The sequence below is a fragment of the Coturnix japonica genome, chromosome 3 (assembly GCF_001577835.2).
Source record: "Coturnix japonica isolate 7356 chromosome 3, Coturnix japonica 2.1, whole genome shotgun sequence".
Lineage (NCBI taxonomy): Eukaryota > Metazoa > Chordata > Aves > Galliformes > Phasianidae > Coturnix > Coturnix japonica.
In genome coordinates this window covers 52406529-52419844 of record NC_029518.1, presented here as the reverse complement: position 1 = coordinate 52419844, position 13316 = coordinate 52406529, and the positions used below count along the sequence as shown (strand labels likewise).

Below are 13316 nucleotides of genomic sequence, written 5' to 3'. Positions count from 1 at the left end.
TTTTAGACAAAATGATGATAATTTGGGATTTATGTTAGATTTATATGATTGTTGTATAATTATTAATAATGGAATTTTTAAACATTTTGTTGTCTTTGTTGCTGAGTTGTTCATCATTTGCCTTTCAGAAGTAGGCATGAAAATTAAGAGAACAACCATTCTCCATTTATCTATTCCTCATAAGGTCTGGAAATTATGGCTGTCATTTTGCTATATGTTTCGACCTGACCTTTAAGATTTTCTGCACCTTCTTTAACTGTTTGAATAAAAACTAACTTCCTCTGGTTTCTCAGTGGAATTCAGTTATCCAGAGGACTCATACAATCTCATTACACAGGGAGTCCCTCAAGATGTAATGCAAACACACTCTTCTCTCTTGAACAGGTTCCGGTGCTATTATTGTGCTACTATCCTGAAAATCTACCCTGACAATCTCTATGCATAATGGGAATTTATTAAGATGATTTTGTTCTGGTTTTCTATGCTGAAGATATTTTAGCAATTTATTTTTTCCTGGAACATGAATATTTTTCTGAATTATTTCCTATATTGTAAGTGTGAAGATCTAGCTCTTTAATCAAGGATGGGCAGTAAAGGTATGTGATTACAGAGGATAAAATGCTAATGATTACAAAGAGGTGCACTTTCTTTGAGGCACTTCTCAATTCATAAATTTCATGTTTTCAAAGAGCATGCGCATATGGTAATGCAACAAAGGGCTTTTAGAACATTCATGTTACTGTAATGAAGCTATTGTCCAATTCTAGTTTTTTATTTATTTATTTTTTTTTTTTGTCTAGGAATAATAATATTTAGGAAGTGGATTGCTGGCGCTTGTAAGTAATTAATTACATCTTCTACATAATAAGAATTTATTACATAGACTTTTATTTACTGTGTAGTAAGAGATAGAAGAAATAACTGAGACTTCCCTTAATAATACATCCCAACAGCTGTACAAACATTCCAATGAGAAGCATCTCTTCAGTTTTCTCAGTGGTTCATGGCTTTGTCCTACAAGATAGGTGAGAAAAATTTAAGATGACGTAAAATAGGATGAAGGCCCAATTTACTGTCTATCACTACAGTGAAAATGATTACAGATAATTATAATCCATCAAATTTAAAATACTTCAGTAGTACCCTTAAAAATTGTGAACAAAAGTGATACATTTTTTATTATTTATATTTTCATTCAGAAGAACAACAATACTTTCCTCTATATATTACCCTTTCACTTGCTCCTGATTTCTTGTAAGACCACAGTAGAATTCTTTATGGAGACAGTACAACCTACTGCTCATGCCAGCGTTTACATGAGAAACTTACTGCAAAATTTCATGTTTAATCATGCACTGTGTGGCTTTTTGTTCTCCTACTGGAAGTACATGATGAGAAGATGGCATTTCTCTTTTCTGGCACTACTGCTGGTATTTAATAAGCAGAGATGAGCCCTTCTGCAAACAAGGAAACATGCTACCTGTGGTAACAACATCCTGCTTACTTATTTTGAAGCAGCCCAAACAGAAGAGCTGTGTATTTTGATTCCTAGTTAAGTATCAGGAAACCTAAAATGCAGAGTAGACCAAGTGTTTGCCGCAAACAATTCAGTGATCTGAGAAAAGAATATGTTTTCTATATTTTAGCTCATTCTACAAAAATATTTCACGAATATATTATTTATTGAGGGCTCCAGCCATAGTGGATACAAAAGCTTACGCATTGCCTTATATGTTCTTTTCAAGATGGTACTGCAATTTAAAGATTTCAGCACAAGAGAGTGTCTCAGACACAGGCCAAAGCTCACAAAGTGCATTGATAACTAAGAAATTGAAAACAAAACATCTGGAAGCCTTTTCTCTTCACTATCCCACACATTAAAAAATGAATTTCAATTCATATGCATTTCACTTTCTTTATTCAGTGTATTGTTCAGAGTTTCTTCATCTACCTGAGCATAATAAATAACATTTCTCTTCTTAGATGAGGATTTCAGGTTTCTGTTCAGACAAACATTTCACAAAAAAGGCATAAAAATATTTCATTATACCAATGGAAAACATTTAATAAAATCTGATTTCTTAGTTCACTTTATGACATATTAAAAGCCACTGAAATCAAACACTGTTTTCATACTTCAAGTGCAAATAAGTATTCCAGCACATTCTTTATGTTTGAAATGCCATGAATACTCTTGATGCTTCACAGAGAGAAAAATATGGCTTCCTATCTACATACATGGCTTTCAAAGATTAATTTTTTTAACATATGCACATTTTCATCATACTTGGAAAGTTGAGTGTTAAATCCTGTCTTTGAATTCTTTTCAAAAATGTTAGATCATATGAAAGTATAAAAGGATGAAATTAAATCAGCACTATTAAGCATTGTTGACCACCTGCCAATCATTTGGAAATAGACATTTCTATCTGCATTCTCACTGCCTTCAGAATCTGTTCAAGGTAAAGGTCAAGCCAGTAAGTAATATATTACCTAATATTCCATGCTATTTAATTATTGTTAACATAAATAGTGATAGATGCTAAAGTCCTATTTTTGATTCCAACATTTACTTGGTCCCGTGTTTCTTGGCTTCATGTTGCTATTGACAAATATTTACACAACATTTCTGCTGAACAAGACTTGATTGTATTCAGGGTTGCACAGATGCAAACCAAAAAGATGCTATTTGCCATAGAGAGCTTCTAGCAGGGTAAAGACAGCATATGACAGATGAACACTGGGAGTTGCACACATCAGCTAGAGATGCAGCAGCACAGGCACTCCTAAAATTTTTCTTCTCAATATAGGAAGGACTCTCACACTGTTGCTCTAGGGAGACCAACGAAGTAGCTTTACTGATACTTGATAAGTACAATTTAGTGTTCAGGTATAAGTCATCACAACAAAAATATTTGTTTCCTGTTAAACATCTTAGCAACTAGATGATGGATGCTGGCATCAAGGCTCAGGAGCTGGGCTGCTAGTACAGCATGGGGTTAGGAAAGGACACTAAGACATCACTTATAGACCTCTGAGGGTGGTTTCTGCTTGAAGAGACAGGGAGTAGGAAGTAGTAACACTGTCACAAATTAAACCAACAGCCTAGGAGGAACCATTCCTCTTTAGTAATAATTGTCTCAGTTCAAAAGAAAGTTACAGAATCACAGAACTGTAGAGGACGGAAAGGACCTCTGAAGATCATTGAGGCCGGTCCCTCTGGTAAAGCAGTTTCCCAACAGTACGTTACACAGGAAAGTGTCCAGGTGGGTTTTGAATACAAGGAGACTCCCCGGCCTCTCTGGGCAACCAGTTCTAGTGCTCTGTTGCCTTCAAAGTAAAGAAGTTCTTCCTCATTTTCTGAGAGAACTTTCAGTGTTGCAGCTTGTGTTCATTGCCTTTTGTTGCCAGTTCTATCCTTGAGATACCTGCCCTTTAGATATTTATAAGCATTGATAAGACAAGAACATTAGTTCAAGAAATCTCTAGTTGTACTTAAGTCCTCCCATGCTGCCTCTTGTTAATGCCAAGCACGTATATCACTCAAATTTGAATACTGTAAGTTTGTTTTAAATTCTTGTGCAAGTGAAGATCCAGTGGAAAATGTGTTGACGCCAATGAAGTCTCTTGAGTGATGGACATTGGATCAGGGCTTGAGTCCACATGGTAATACAACAGGGTACTGTATTTACTGCACATTACAAGTGTGTCTGTTATTGTGATTACGTGGCCATCTGAGCCGATTTGTAAATATGTAAATAGGGGTGTGAAGTAGCAAATGATGCAAATACAACAGGAAAGAATGCTCTGGACAAATATGGGTGCAGGTTTCTATGTACACAACATGGTACACTTCACCTAGGCATATGCTTCAATATAATACAAAGAACTACTTTAACGGGTCTTTGCATAACAAAACATACTGCATTTTTTTCCCTATTTTATTCAGCAAAAGGGATTGATCATATTAATCAGAAATGAGTACAGCTGGGATGCAGTGAAACACGCAAGATCTCTTTGGGTGTGTATGTTATAGAAGTATTTACACTGTTAATTCCATTTCTTTCTGAAAAACACTGGCATTCAGTTTTTATGACTGAATTTTGCTTAACAGCTTATATAATCTAAGATGGATTGTGATTTAATACTAAGACGCTATTCAGGTCTTGCCCACATTTTAAAGATCTTAGACTGTGTATTTTTAGAGACTAAAACCAGCTGTTAGCCAGAGATCTAGACATATTTTACAGTACTGTGATTATCAGTTATGAACTAACATTTATTATCACCACAGAATCCTTGTTATCTTATGGAGACTGAATTGGTACTGATAACGCTGAAAAAAAAAACCAAAAACTGAGTATGAATAAATGATAGACAGTAGGTTTTCTCCATGTCTTAATTAGAAGTAAGGGATAAAAGCTTTAGAGAAATATTTGAGTTTAATATTAAGTGGAAAGTAAGCTATGTAAGGTAACTGATTCACAGTGTTATTTACACTAAGTCTCGGCAAAAAACAATTAGGTTTGTTCTTTCAGTAGTGGTCCAGATTTGACTACAGCTCTTCACTGCTCATGGGTATGTATCCCTTTAACATTCAATTGTATTCACAATCTTAACTCATGGATTCATATTTATCACCCTAAAGCATAAGACAGTTCAGTGACCCAAATTCTAACCAAATTCCAGTAGAAGTGAGCCTGGACCTTTGAAAAACATCCTGTAGATATATTCCTTCTCCCTCAATGCATTAAATTTACAGAAGACCTGCTCACTGTTTAACTTACCCACTGCCTGGTTTATGGCAGCAAAAGAATGACTTGATTTGATGGGCTGAAAGATGCAGGTTGGAAAGGAAACTAGAATAATGCTGCTAACACCAATTTTCAAACAAAAGTACACCATGCCTTTAAGTGAATTAAAAGGGAGGATCTCACTCATGTGGTTAATTACTGATTCTTGCTATAATCTCAGAAGCAACCACCATCATAATTAATGCATTAACGTGTTTGTTTTACCGGGATGAGCAATATCCGTGTTGACTTTTAAAGCCTGGAATATTGGTTTTGACATTAGCTTACTCCAGAGATTTGCAGATGACTGAGATCTGAAGAGCCTGCGGCTTTATTCTCTTCTTCCTTTCCCATTGCAGAATGGGAGTAAATCCTTTAAATCAATGGTGTTCAGATCATATCAAGCTGCTGCAAGTAGAAAAAGTAATAGGCAAAATCTGAAACATACCAGATAAGAAGCAAAGCCATGCAAGTCAAATGTCTCCCAGACACTGGGATGGGCAGATCTTGCTGTGCCATCATCCACGGCAAGCTCCCACAAAACACACTGCACACATTTTAAAAACACAATTATCTTATTTTCATGTATATAACCTATGGGTAGTGTAGAAAAATCATGACTTGGTGGTTCAATGGGAGTGTGACCTTTGTGCATGTACCACACAAGGGTCTAACCCATCTCTATGTAACACAGAGATGCTCCCCACCTCATAGCATTGCTGACACCTATCCCCCAGCCCATTGCTCTGTCCTCACAGCCATGCTGCCTCTGAACTCCTGTAAATTTTTACTTTTTGTGAAGAGGGGCTGTTTGAGAGCATAAATCATCTAAAGACTTCCAAAGACCTGAGGAGCATCTTGTGGCGTGAAAATATGAATGGAGAGGATGTGGTGATGCCGTACTTGGTCTGGGAATGGAAAAAAAAAGAGAGATCTGACAGAAACATAAGAGTAAGAACTGAGAAGATCTCTTTCTTTGCAGCATTACCAGCCTCAGCCATCCCAGGAGACAGTTGTGGAGCTGGTGCTGGCTCACTTCAAGACCTTAGTCCAGATGTCATGATTTATTCATAGCATAGGAGAGTGAAGTTTCCACACATTTACCATTGTGACATTTCCCATGAATTCTAGTGGTAAATATATATATATATATAAATCCAAATATATGCAGAGACACTGACTCTTGAAAAAGAGATCTGGTGTGCACAAGCATCACCCTCTCCCTTACCCCCAGGAGTGTACAGTGGAGTCAGAGAACCTGAGTACACCCCTGTCTGCAGCCTGTCCCTTCCCTTGCTGGCATCAAACACAATGTGCTCTGTGACAGGCAAACCAAAGTACGGTTCTCAGCAAACAAGCAGAAACCTGATACTTGTAAGCTGTTCTTTCCTTCTCAAATCAAAAGATGCTGAAGCTGGAAATGTGATACTTCCAGCTTCTGCTGAATGCTTCTCTGCCCTTTGCTAGTCCTGAGCTGGATGTCTCCCTGCTAGGGCTGGGTGAGAGCTGGGGCTGTCATTGATGTAGCCATCAAGCAGGGGGACAGTCATCATGTGACCTCTGAGAACCCATCACTCTCTCTGCACCAGAGGTGTGAGGTCCTACAGCACGGTGGACAGATCACTGCCCATCTCAAGCCTCAGGTACATTCAGATATGCAGATTCTGAGTTCAACATTTTGTCTTCTCCTAAAGGAGAAGCACTGAGTAGAATAATGGTATGAAAAGCAACGGCAGCTTTGAGATCTAGTCAGTTTTCGAAAATCAAAGAAAACCAGCGACAGCAGGTGCAGGTTTGTTGGTTTTATTCTTTTCCTTTTTTTCCCCACGAGCTACACCCGACGTACACGTTGGGTAAAATCCCGTGCAAACAGGAGCCCTTCCCTCGCCGATCCCATCCGCTGGCTGTACTTCACTTGACAGCGAGGTGCGAGCAGCCGGTAGCCAAATTGTCCCAGGCTGGACACCAGGAATGGGCGGACAAACACAAAACCCCCAACATAAGCAGGCATAAATTAAAAAAATGAAGGAATAAAAAGAGCTGAATCACGGAAGTGCTCTCGTTCATGAGCTCTGAAGAAGCCCCCCCCGTCCCCCCGAATCACCCAGCACTCACCCCGCTCCCACCCGAACACGGCGAACCTCCCGGCCCCGACTTTCGAGCCCCCGCCCAGCTCCTCCTCCCTCGCGGCCGCGGCCCCGCAGCCCGCCGGGGCGGAACCGGACGCCCTACAAAGCTCGCGCCCGGTGGGGCGGGCGGCAGAGCGGCGCTGGGAGGAGGGGAGGCGGCTCTTGGGGGTCGGCCGCGCCGAGCTTCCGAGGGGAGAAGGGAAAGTTCTGACTCAGTCCCGCCGCCGTCCCACCGCGTGCTGCCTGTCCCTTTCTCCCTCTTCCTCGTCCCGGGAGGAGCGGCGGGAGATGGAGGAGCCGTCCCCGAGGAGTCGGATCCGCAGCCGGCGGTTTTGGGAGTGAAACTTTGCGGCGGGGACCGGCGAAGGGCGGCCGAGCACCCCTCCTCGGGGCCGGCAAAGTTTCTCGTGGCCGCCGCCCGCCCACGCCCCCTGCCCCCGGCCCCGCTGCTATGGCACCCGCCCGTCGCCGCGGGGCGAGCAGCGGGCGGCCGCCTCCGGTTGTCCGCGCGGCGGCGGTGGCGGGGGGGCGCGCAGCCCCCGGTCTCCGGGCGTCCTTCTCCGGGCGGCAGTGACCGCCCCGCCGCCCGCCTGCCCCCGCCCGAACCTCCTCGCGGATGGGGACGGGCGAGGGGAGCCGCCGCCTAAGCCCGATCCAGACGCCGCTTCACCGGAGCGGCCCCATGTCCTCCACCTCTCGCCGCGCAGCCCCGCAGCGCTCCCCGCCGTGAGAGCGGCGGACGCCCGGCTCCTCCCCGCAGGTAAGCGCTGGGGGATGTGAAGGGTGCTCCGCGCCCCCGAACTTGCAGTGCCTCCGCAGAAAGAGGGCTCTTGGCCGAGCTCCGGCTCTGGGGGGGCTTGGAGGCGCTCCCGGAGACCTGGGCGGCGGGGGGTCAAGCGGGCAGGGGAGGAGAGGCACACGGGGTTGGGATTTGTTTTTATTTTTCCCCCCTCTCTTCCCGAAATAGACTTTGTTCCTCCCGCACGGAGCCGGCGGCACGCTGGGGCTGCCGCTCCCGTGCAGCTGCTACACCCTCTTTTGTCTGCTTCGGCTCCGGAATAGTTTGCGCTCTGCCACCGCCCGCTGCGCCCCGGCCCTGGCAGCTGGCTCCGGGCTCGGCCACGCTGCCCTCCCCGCCTCGGGAAGTTCCCCGTTCGTCTTTATTGCCGCCCAAGTTCGGGTTTTCTTCAGCTTTGTTTAAGGAAAAATGGTGGTGTGCTGAGTGCTGGAAAGGCGAAGCGCGCGGACAGCAGGGGGGTTGCACGCCTCCCTCGGTGTGAGCGCAACTCGCTGCTCGAGTAAATCGCTCCCTGGGCATCCAGAAGCCGCTCTGGAGCAGGGTTTGAAGCGGAAGTATCAGGAGCAGGTCGGGGGTGCTGAGGAGGTCTCCTGATATCTATCTCCTGATATCCTATTGCCACAACCATTGTTGTGTTGGCGCTGAATTCAGCGAGTGCAGAGTTGAGGTTGCGGGAGGGATGTCCATTGACACCTGGGACTGATCGTCATTGTTAACCACTGTTGTCTGCTTCATACGGAGAATATAAAATATAACTGCTTTTCCACTTCAAAAACAAGAGCGTTTAGACAGAAGTATTCTTCTAGTGTGTCGTTTTGTATAATGTGAGCTTCAGAATAACCTGTGGTCATGTGGTGGACACTGTACTTATAATGCTTATGGGACTGAGGGCTGTATTGCTCAAGACAGTCCTGCCACCAAAGGTGGTGTATCCTCTGGCTCACCCTATTTCAGGATCAGCGCTCTGGCACTGCATTGTTAATCTTCATTAACTAAATGGTGCTTCCCAGCTGTGAAGGGAAACCGAGTGAGTACCCAGATAGAAGCAAACAGTGCATTTATTTAATTGTTTTCTTGTGCTCCTCCTTAGAAGGTACAAAAAACGCCCCAAAACTGAAAATTTTATTTCCACTGAATATCATTTGAACTATTTAGCAATGAAGCCAAGGGGTCTTTTGGGTTTGGAACACTTTAATGTTCTTCTAGCAAGTATTTTGCTAGGAGATAACTTAGACAGCTTATTTGACAGTAATTTGAGATGTGGGAAAAGATGTGTGGTAGGTAAGCAGCAGTTTGAAAAGTAAAATCACATATGATTTTTATTTTGTTAGCATGTTTGTTGCTCCTTTGTTGGTTTGCACCAGTGATCCAAAGGAAAGCTGGAAAAGGAATAATGATGCGGGAGTTCAGCACGCTAGAATTATTCTATTCCATGTATAGAAACAGTTCTGCCCAATACAGTCTCGCTAGAATTGCAACTGAATTCATTTTTATGGAAGCTCTGTAATCAGATTATAAGTGGTGGGCTGTCTGGATTTAATCCTGTAAAGTAAGGACTGAGTGAGCTCTCTTCTTGAAGCACTGCAATGTATGCTGACCCTCATGCAGGTGAGTAGTACCAAGCTCTGTCTCTAATGATTACCTGTGGTGTAAGTTTATTGCATAGTGCAATAGGGCAGAAACTCCATTGAAACAGTTCACTGTTTTAGCAGCATTACTGGACCTTTCTTGGACCAAGCTGTATTGTAATGGGTTCTGCTTCCATTTTCTTAAATGCACCTGTGCCATACTCAGTTATTCACATCAACCACATCTTGTGGGTTGTATGATCTCGATTGACTCATGCCTCTTTGGGAACAAAAGAGGGAAATAAAAAGTGAAAATTAGTTAAGGACTGGAACGTACATAGGAAACAGCAGGAGGAGACTTCTACTTCTCATAGCTTGTTTAGTATATTTTAGGAGCCAAAAATTTTAAATGCTGAAGATCAGAGAACACTTCCAGTAGAATCATTGAAACCAGATAAAGATATGATATAAAAAGTATGAAGCCTAGGAGCTGCTGTCATGAGTAGCTTCCTATTTATTTATTTTATGGAATGCTGTCAGTCTTGTCTATGATAGGAGTAGAGATGCAGTGGAAATAAGAGCTTGATATCCTAGGTAGTGATGTTGTTGTGTACACTTGACTTGGTGCCATTATGCTTCTTAAACAGATAAAGTACTTTTGTCTATAGGTTTTTGATGTTGTGGCTCTGGAATGACAAGAAAACTGCAAGTCTCTTTCCAGTGTGCAGGATCAGACACTGAAACTAGGATTCATTTGTGAAAGTATGGGCATCTTGTCTCAGTTTAGGTACTGTAAGGTGTTTCAGATGCTGGCATGAGGCTGGCAATGAGTCTAGGGAGAAGTTGACCCCTTGTAGAAAGGTAACTGAAGGCCAGATAGAAAATCCTGCTAGGTAGTGTTTATGCTGTGATTCTACACAGAGACCTTCAAAAGGACTTGAAACCTTATAGTTAAGATTTGTGATGCTGCAATCTAATGGATGTGGGAAGACATCCCAGATATGCCACTGCTGTGAGGATTCAGGGAGGTTCTTCCTGGTGTGTATTTACCAACAGAATCTTTGTATTGCTTCCTGCACCATGACTACCTTATGTTGCTCAAGCTGTAATGAAGAGTAATCAGTAACAACTGGAAATCTAGATGGTTCATATGCATCTCTTTATTTTAAAATATGTGCACTTTCCTGGTCCACTAGAAATTGAAGGCATTGAGTTAGTGCTTTTGTTTTAAGAAAAGAATAAAGTAAGGAGACATTTCAGCTTTTTTCTCTCACTAGCACATCACCCACACAATCTATGGGTAATTAGGTTCTTAATAAGTGGATTGTAGATTGCACAGAGAGGTGAAATGCTGACAGCGCCAGTGAATGAAACTGCTGAACAGATGTTTGGCGCAGCTGTTACCCTACCCACTAGTTTTAGTAGTCTTCATTTTGTGGAGCTGGTGAGAATAAGCATTGTTCTTAATTTCCTTCCTGGGACTACAGTCTGACTGTACAGAAAGCTTGTTCTTCTGTTCTGCCGCCAGTCATTTCTGTATGACGCAAAGTTTGGTACCTGCACTATCACTGTATTTGTAGTCTCTTCTCATCTCAGTGTACCCCAGCAGGAGCAGATAAAGTAGACTTGATGGCTGAACACTGTGTTCAGTACTGAAATATTCAGATTATACTGGCTGGTATAATTATATATTATACCTATATATCCTATAGGTATAATTATGTTATCCTACCAGGACTTTATTGCAGGATCAGTGGTTTTTAAACTTTGTGTTTTTGCTTGGCTACTTTTCCTTAAAAATCAAATGTTTTTTTTCTCACTTTTTTTTTTTTTTTTTTTTTTTTTTTTTGCACAGCCAGCCAAATGAGATGGATATTTCATAACAAAGAGCTGCTTGTAACCTTTCATCTACAGTACTGGCAGAGCGTGTTTGTATCACTCAGTATTCTTATTTTGATCTTTTGGTGATAGAAATATTACAAAGAACGTGTGGTTCTTTTTGAAAATAATTCAATAAGCAGAAGATGTGAAAAGGAAGGATGAGTTTCCTTTAAGTCATCATCTCTATTTTTCTCTGTTTCATGCTGGGAAGGTTTGTTGTAACTAAAAAAGTGTGCCACAGAAACACAGGGTCACCTAACCAAAACTGGGCACCTGAGGATCATGTCATCTTCAGTGAGATGCAGTCATGCAGCAGAGAATTTAGGGAAGGTAATGCCAAAAAAAGGCTTCTGGGAAGCGAAGCCATGAACTGCCTTTTTGTGCACAGCCACTGAGAATTGTTAGGAGGACTGTTAGGCAGTTGTCACTTCACTCTGTGGTGTCCATTCTGATAAACATCTCATTATTTGTATCCCACTGGAGTTGTACTCAATTATTCTTTTTATTTTCCTCCAATTAATTTAAGTAGAAACAAAGGACATTTTTTTCCTACATTTTTTTTTTCATTTCTATCCCACTGAGCTTCACAATGATACTCTTACTGATTCTGAGGAATGAGGATTTGATTGTTTCCACTTGAAATGCATTCTCTAACCAAGCAGATCTTAGAAATCACAAGAGATGGATGACATAGTGTAAGTTTATTCTCACTGCCACTAGTTTAAAGGCAGAGAACTCGAGAAGAAAGTCTCCTTTCATGACTTTTTTTTTCTTAGCTGTTTCACAAAGACCATTGGACTAGGCATCCCAGTGATGTCGTTTGAAAACCCATGAGTAAAAAGCGTTAATATTTAAGCATTTTGAAAGAGCATATTTCCATAAATTCACTCTGTCTGTGAAATGGGAAGGTTATTTTCAATGAAAGGTTGATACAGTTGGGCACTAATGTCCTATGACTGGTGGGAATTGGTTAGTGGCTTTTAATTCTTTAACGCCAAGCAGGAGAGGTTTTCACTTTGATGCCTTTGACTAATGCTGGGATCTGTGGTGTCAGCTGAGGGAGCAGATATGAAATCAAAACAAGTGGTTTAGTGATTTACAATGATGGTAGCACAACTTCTCCATTAATGGGGGAGGGCAAAGGTCATTTTGATTCTTTTTATTTATTTATTTATTTTTGAAACATCAAAGCAGATTAATTAGGAGGCAGTTAAGAATCTTTAGTTAGTCTTGATGAATTTGGTGTAATAATGATAGCAGTAATAGAATTTGATTTTTGTTTTCAGATTTTCCTTCTGAGTGTGAATAAATGGTTGCCCTTATCTGTAATCAGCAGCCCACTGATGAAGAACAAATTTGTATCTAATTAATTTTATTGTTTGTATTTTGCTATGTATTGAATTGAGAAAGAGTGCTGTTACTTGCCCATCCGTCCAGTTATATTTGTAAAATTGCAATTCAAAGCACTTATATTTTTTTCTCTCTTTTGTGTAATTCAAAATAATGAAGGCAAAAGGGTGTGTTGTAATTTAAAACAAGTAAAAGAAATACCAATCAATTTTGAAATGCTGTTACTGAAAAACATCTACCAATGATTTATTAGAATTCTGTGTGTGAGAAACAGCAGGTAAATGAATAGCTCTCAGAACTGCTAGAATGTTATACCATTTTCCTGCGTACTGGAAAACTCATAATTAAGAAGTAACTTTGTATCGTCAAGGCTTTGTCTTCATACAAGTTTGCAGGATTGTCATGGAATCGCATACTTGCCCAGCAGTTGACTTGATCCAGTTACCAGTTTGTTGTTTTTTTTTCTGTATCTTCCTGTCTCTGCATGGATACATGAATAGATACAATCTATCTTTCTCTCTTGCTCGGGTATGAAATTCAGCGTATATTGACACTGCAGGGAAATGTAGGTTTTATATATTACTTTCTGAAGAGGGAAAAGAGTAGCACTGTGTGTTTGGGCAGAGTAATACTGCAGCAAAGAAGCTTTCCTAAGTTAGCGTTCCTAGGAACAGGCAAGGTGTACACAACTTGGCTGCTATAGGTTTTTTGCACCATCTTGTGCTACACATTCAGTATTTAAGGTGTCAGGCTACTTTCTGATTTTGGAATAAGATATGCACCAAGGAACCACACT

General features: G+C 41.5%; 2 protein-coding genes across 5 annotated transcripts in view; one reads left to right on the top strand and one right to left on the bottom strand.

Moving 5' to 3' along the window:
* Positions 1–6541: 6541 nt before the first annotated feature.
* LOC107311709 (translation initiation factor IF-2-like) lies at positions 6542–8240 on the bottom strand. The gene is made up of 3 exons (XM_015858466.2): positions 7908–8240; positions 6909–7565; positions 6542–6751 (listed from the first exon to the last, which is right to left on the bottom strand). The coding sequence occupies exons 1-3, from the start codon at positions 8238–8240 to the stop codon at positions 6557–6559; spliced, it is 1185 nt and encodes a 394-aa protein (XP_015713952.1). The 3' UTR covers positions 6542–6556.
* TMEM200A (transmembrane protein 200A) overlaps positions 7427–13316 on the top strand; it is a 52396-nt gene continuing 46506 nt past the window's right edge. For all 4 annotated transcript variants that reach the window (XM_015858549.2, XM_015858548.2, XM_015858550.2 and 1 more), the window contains exon 1: positions 7427–7682. The gene's annotated coding sequence lies outside the window, so the exon portion shown is untranslated. The remainder of the gene's footprint in view (positions 7683–13316) is intronic.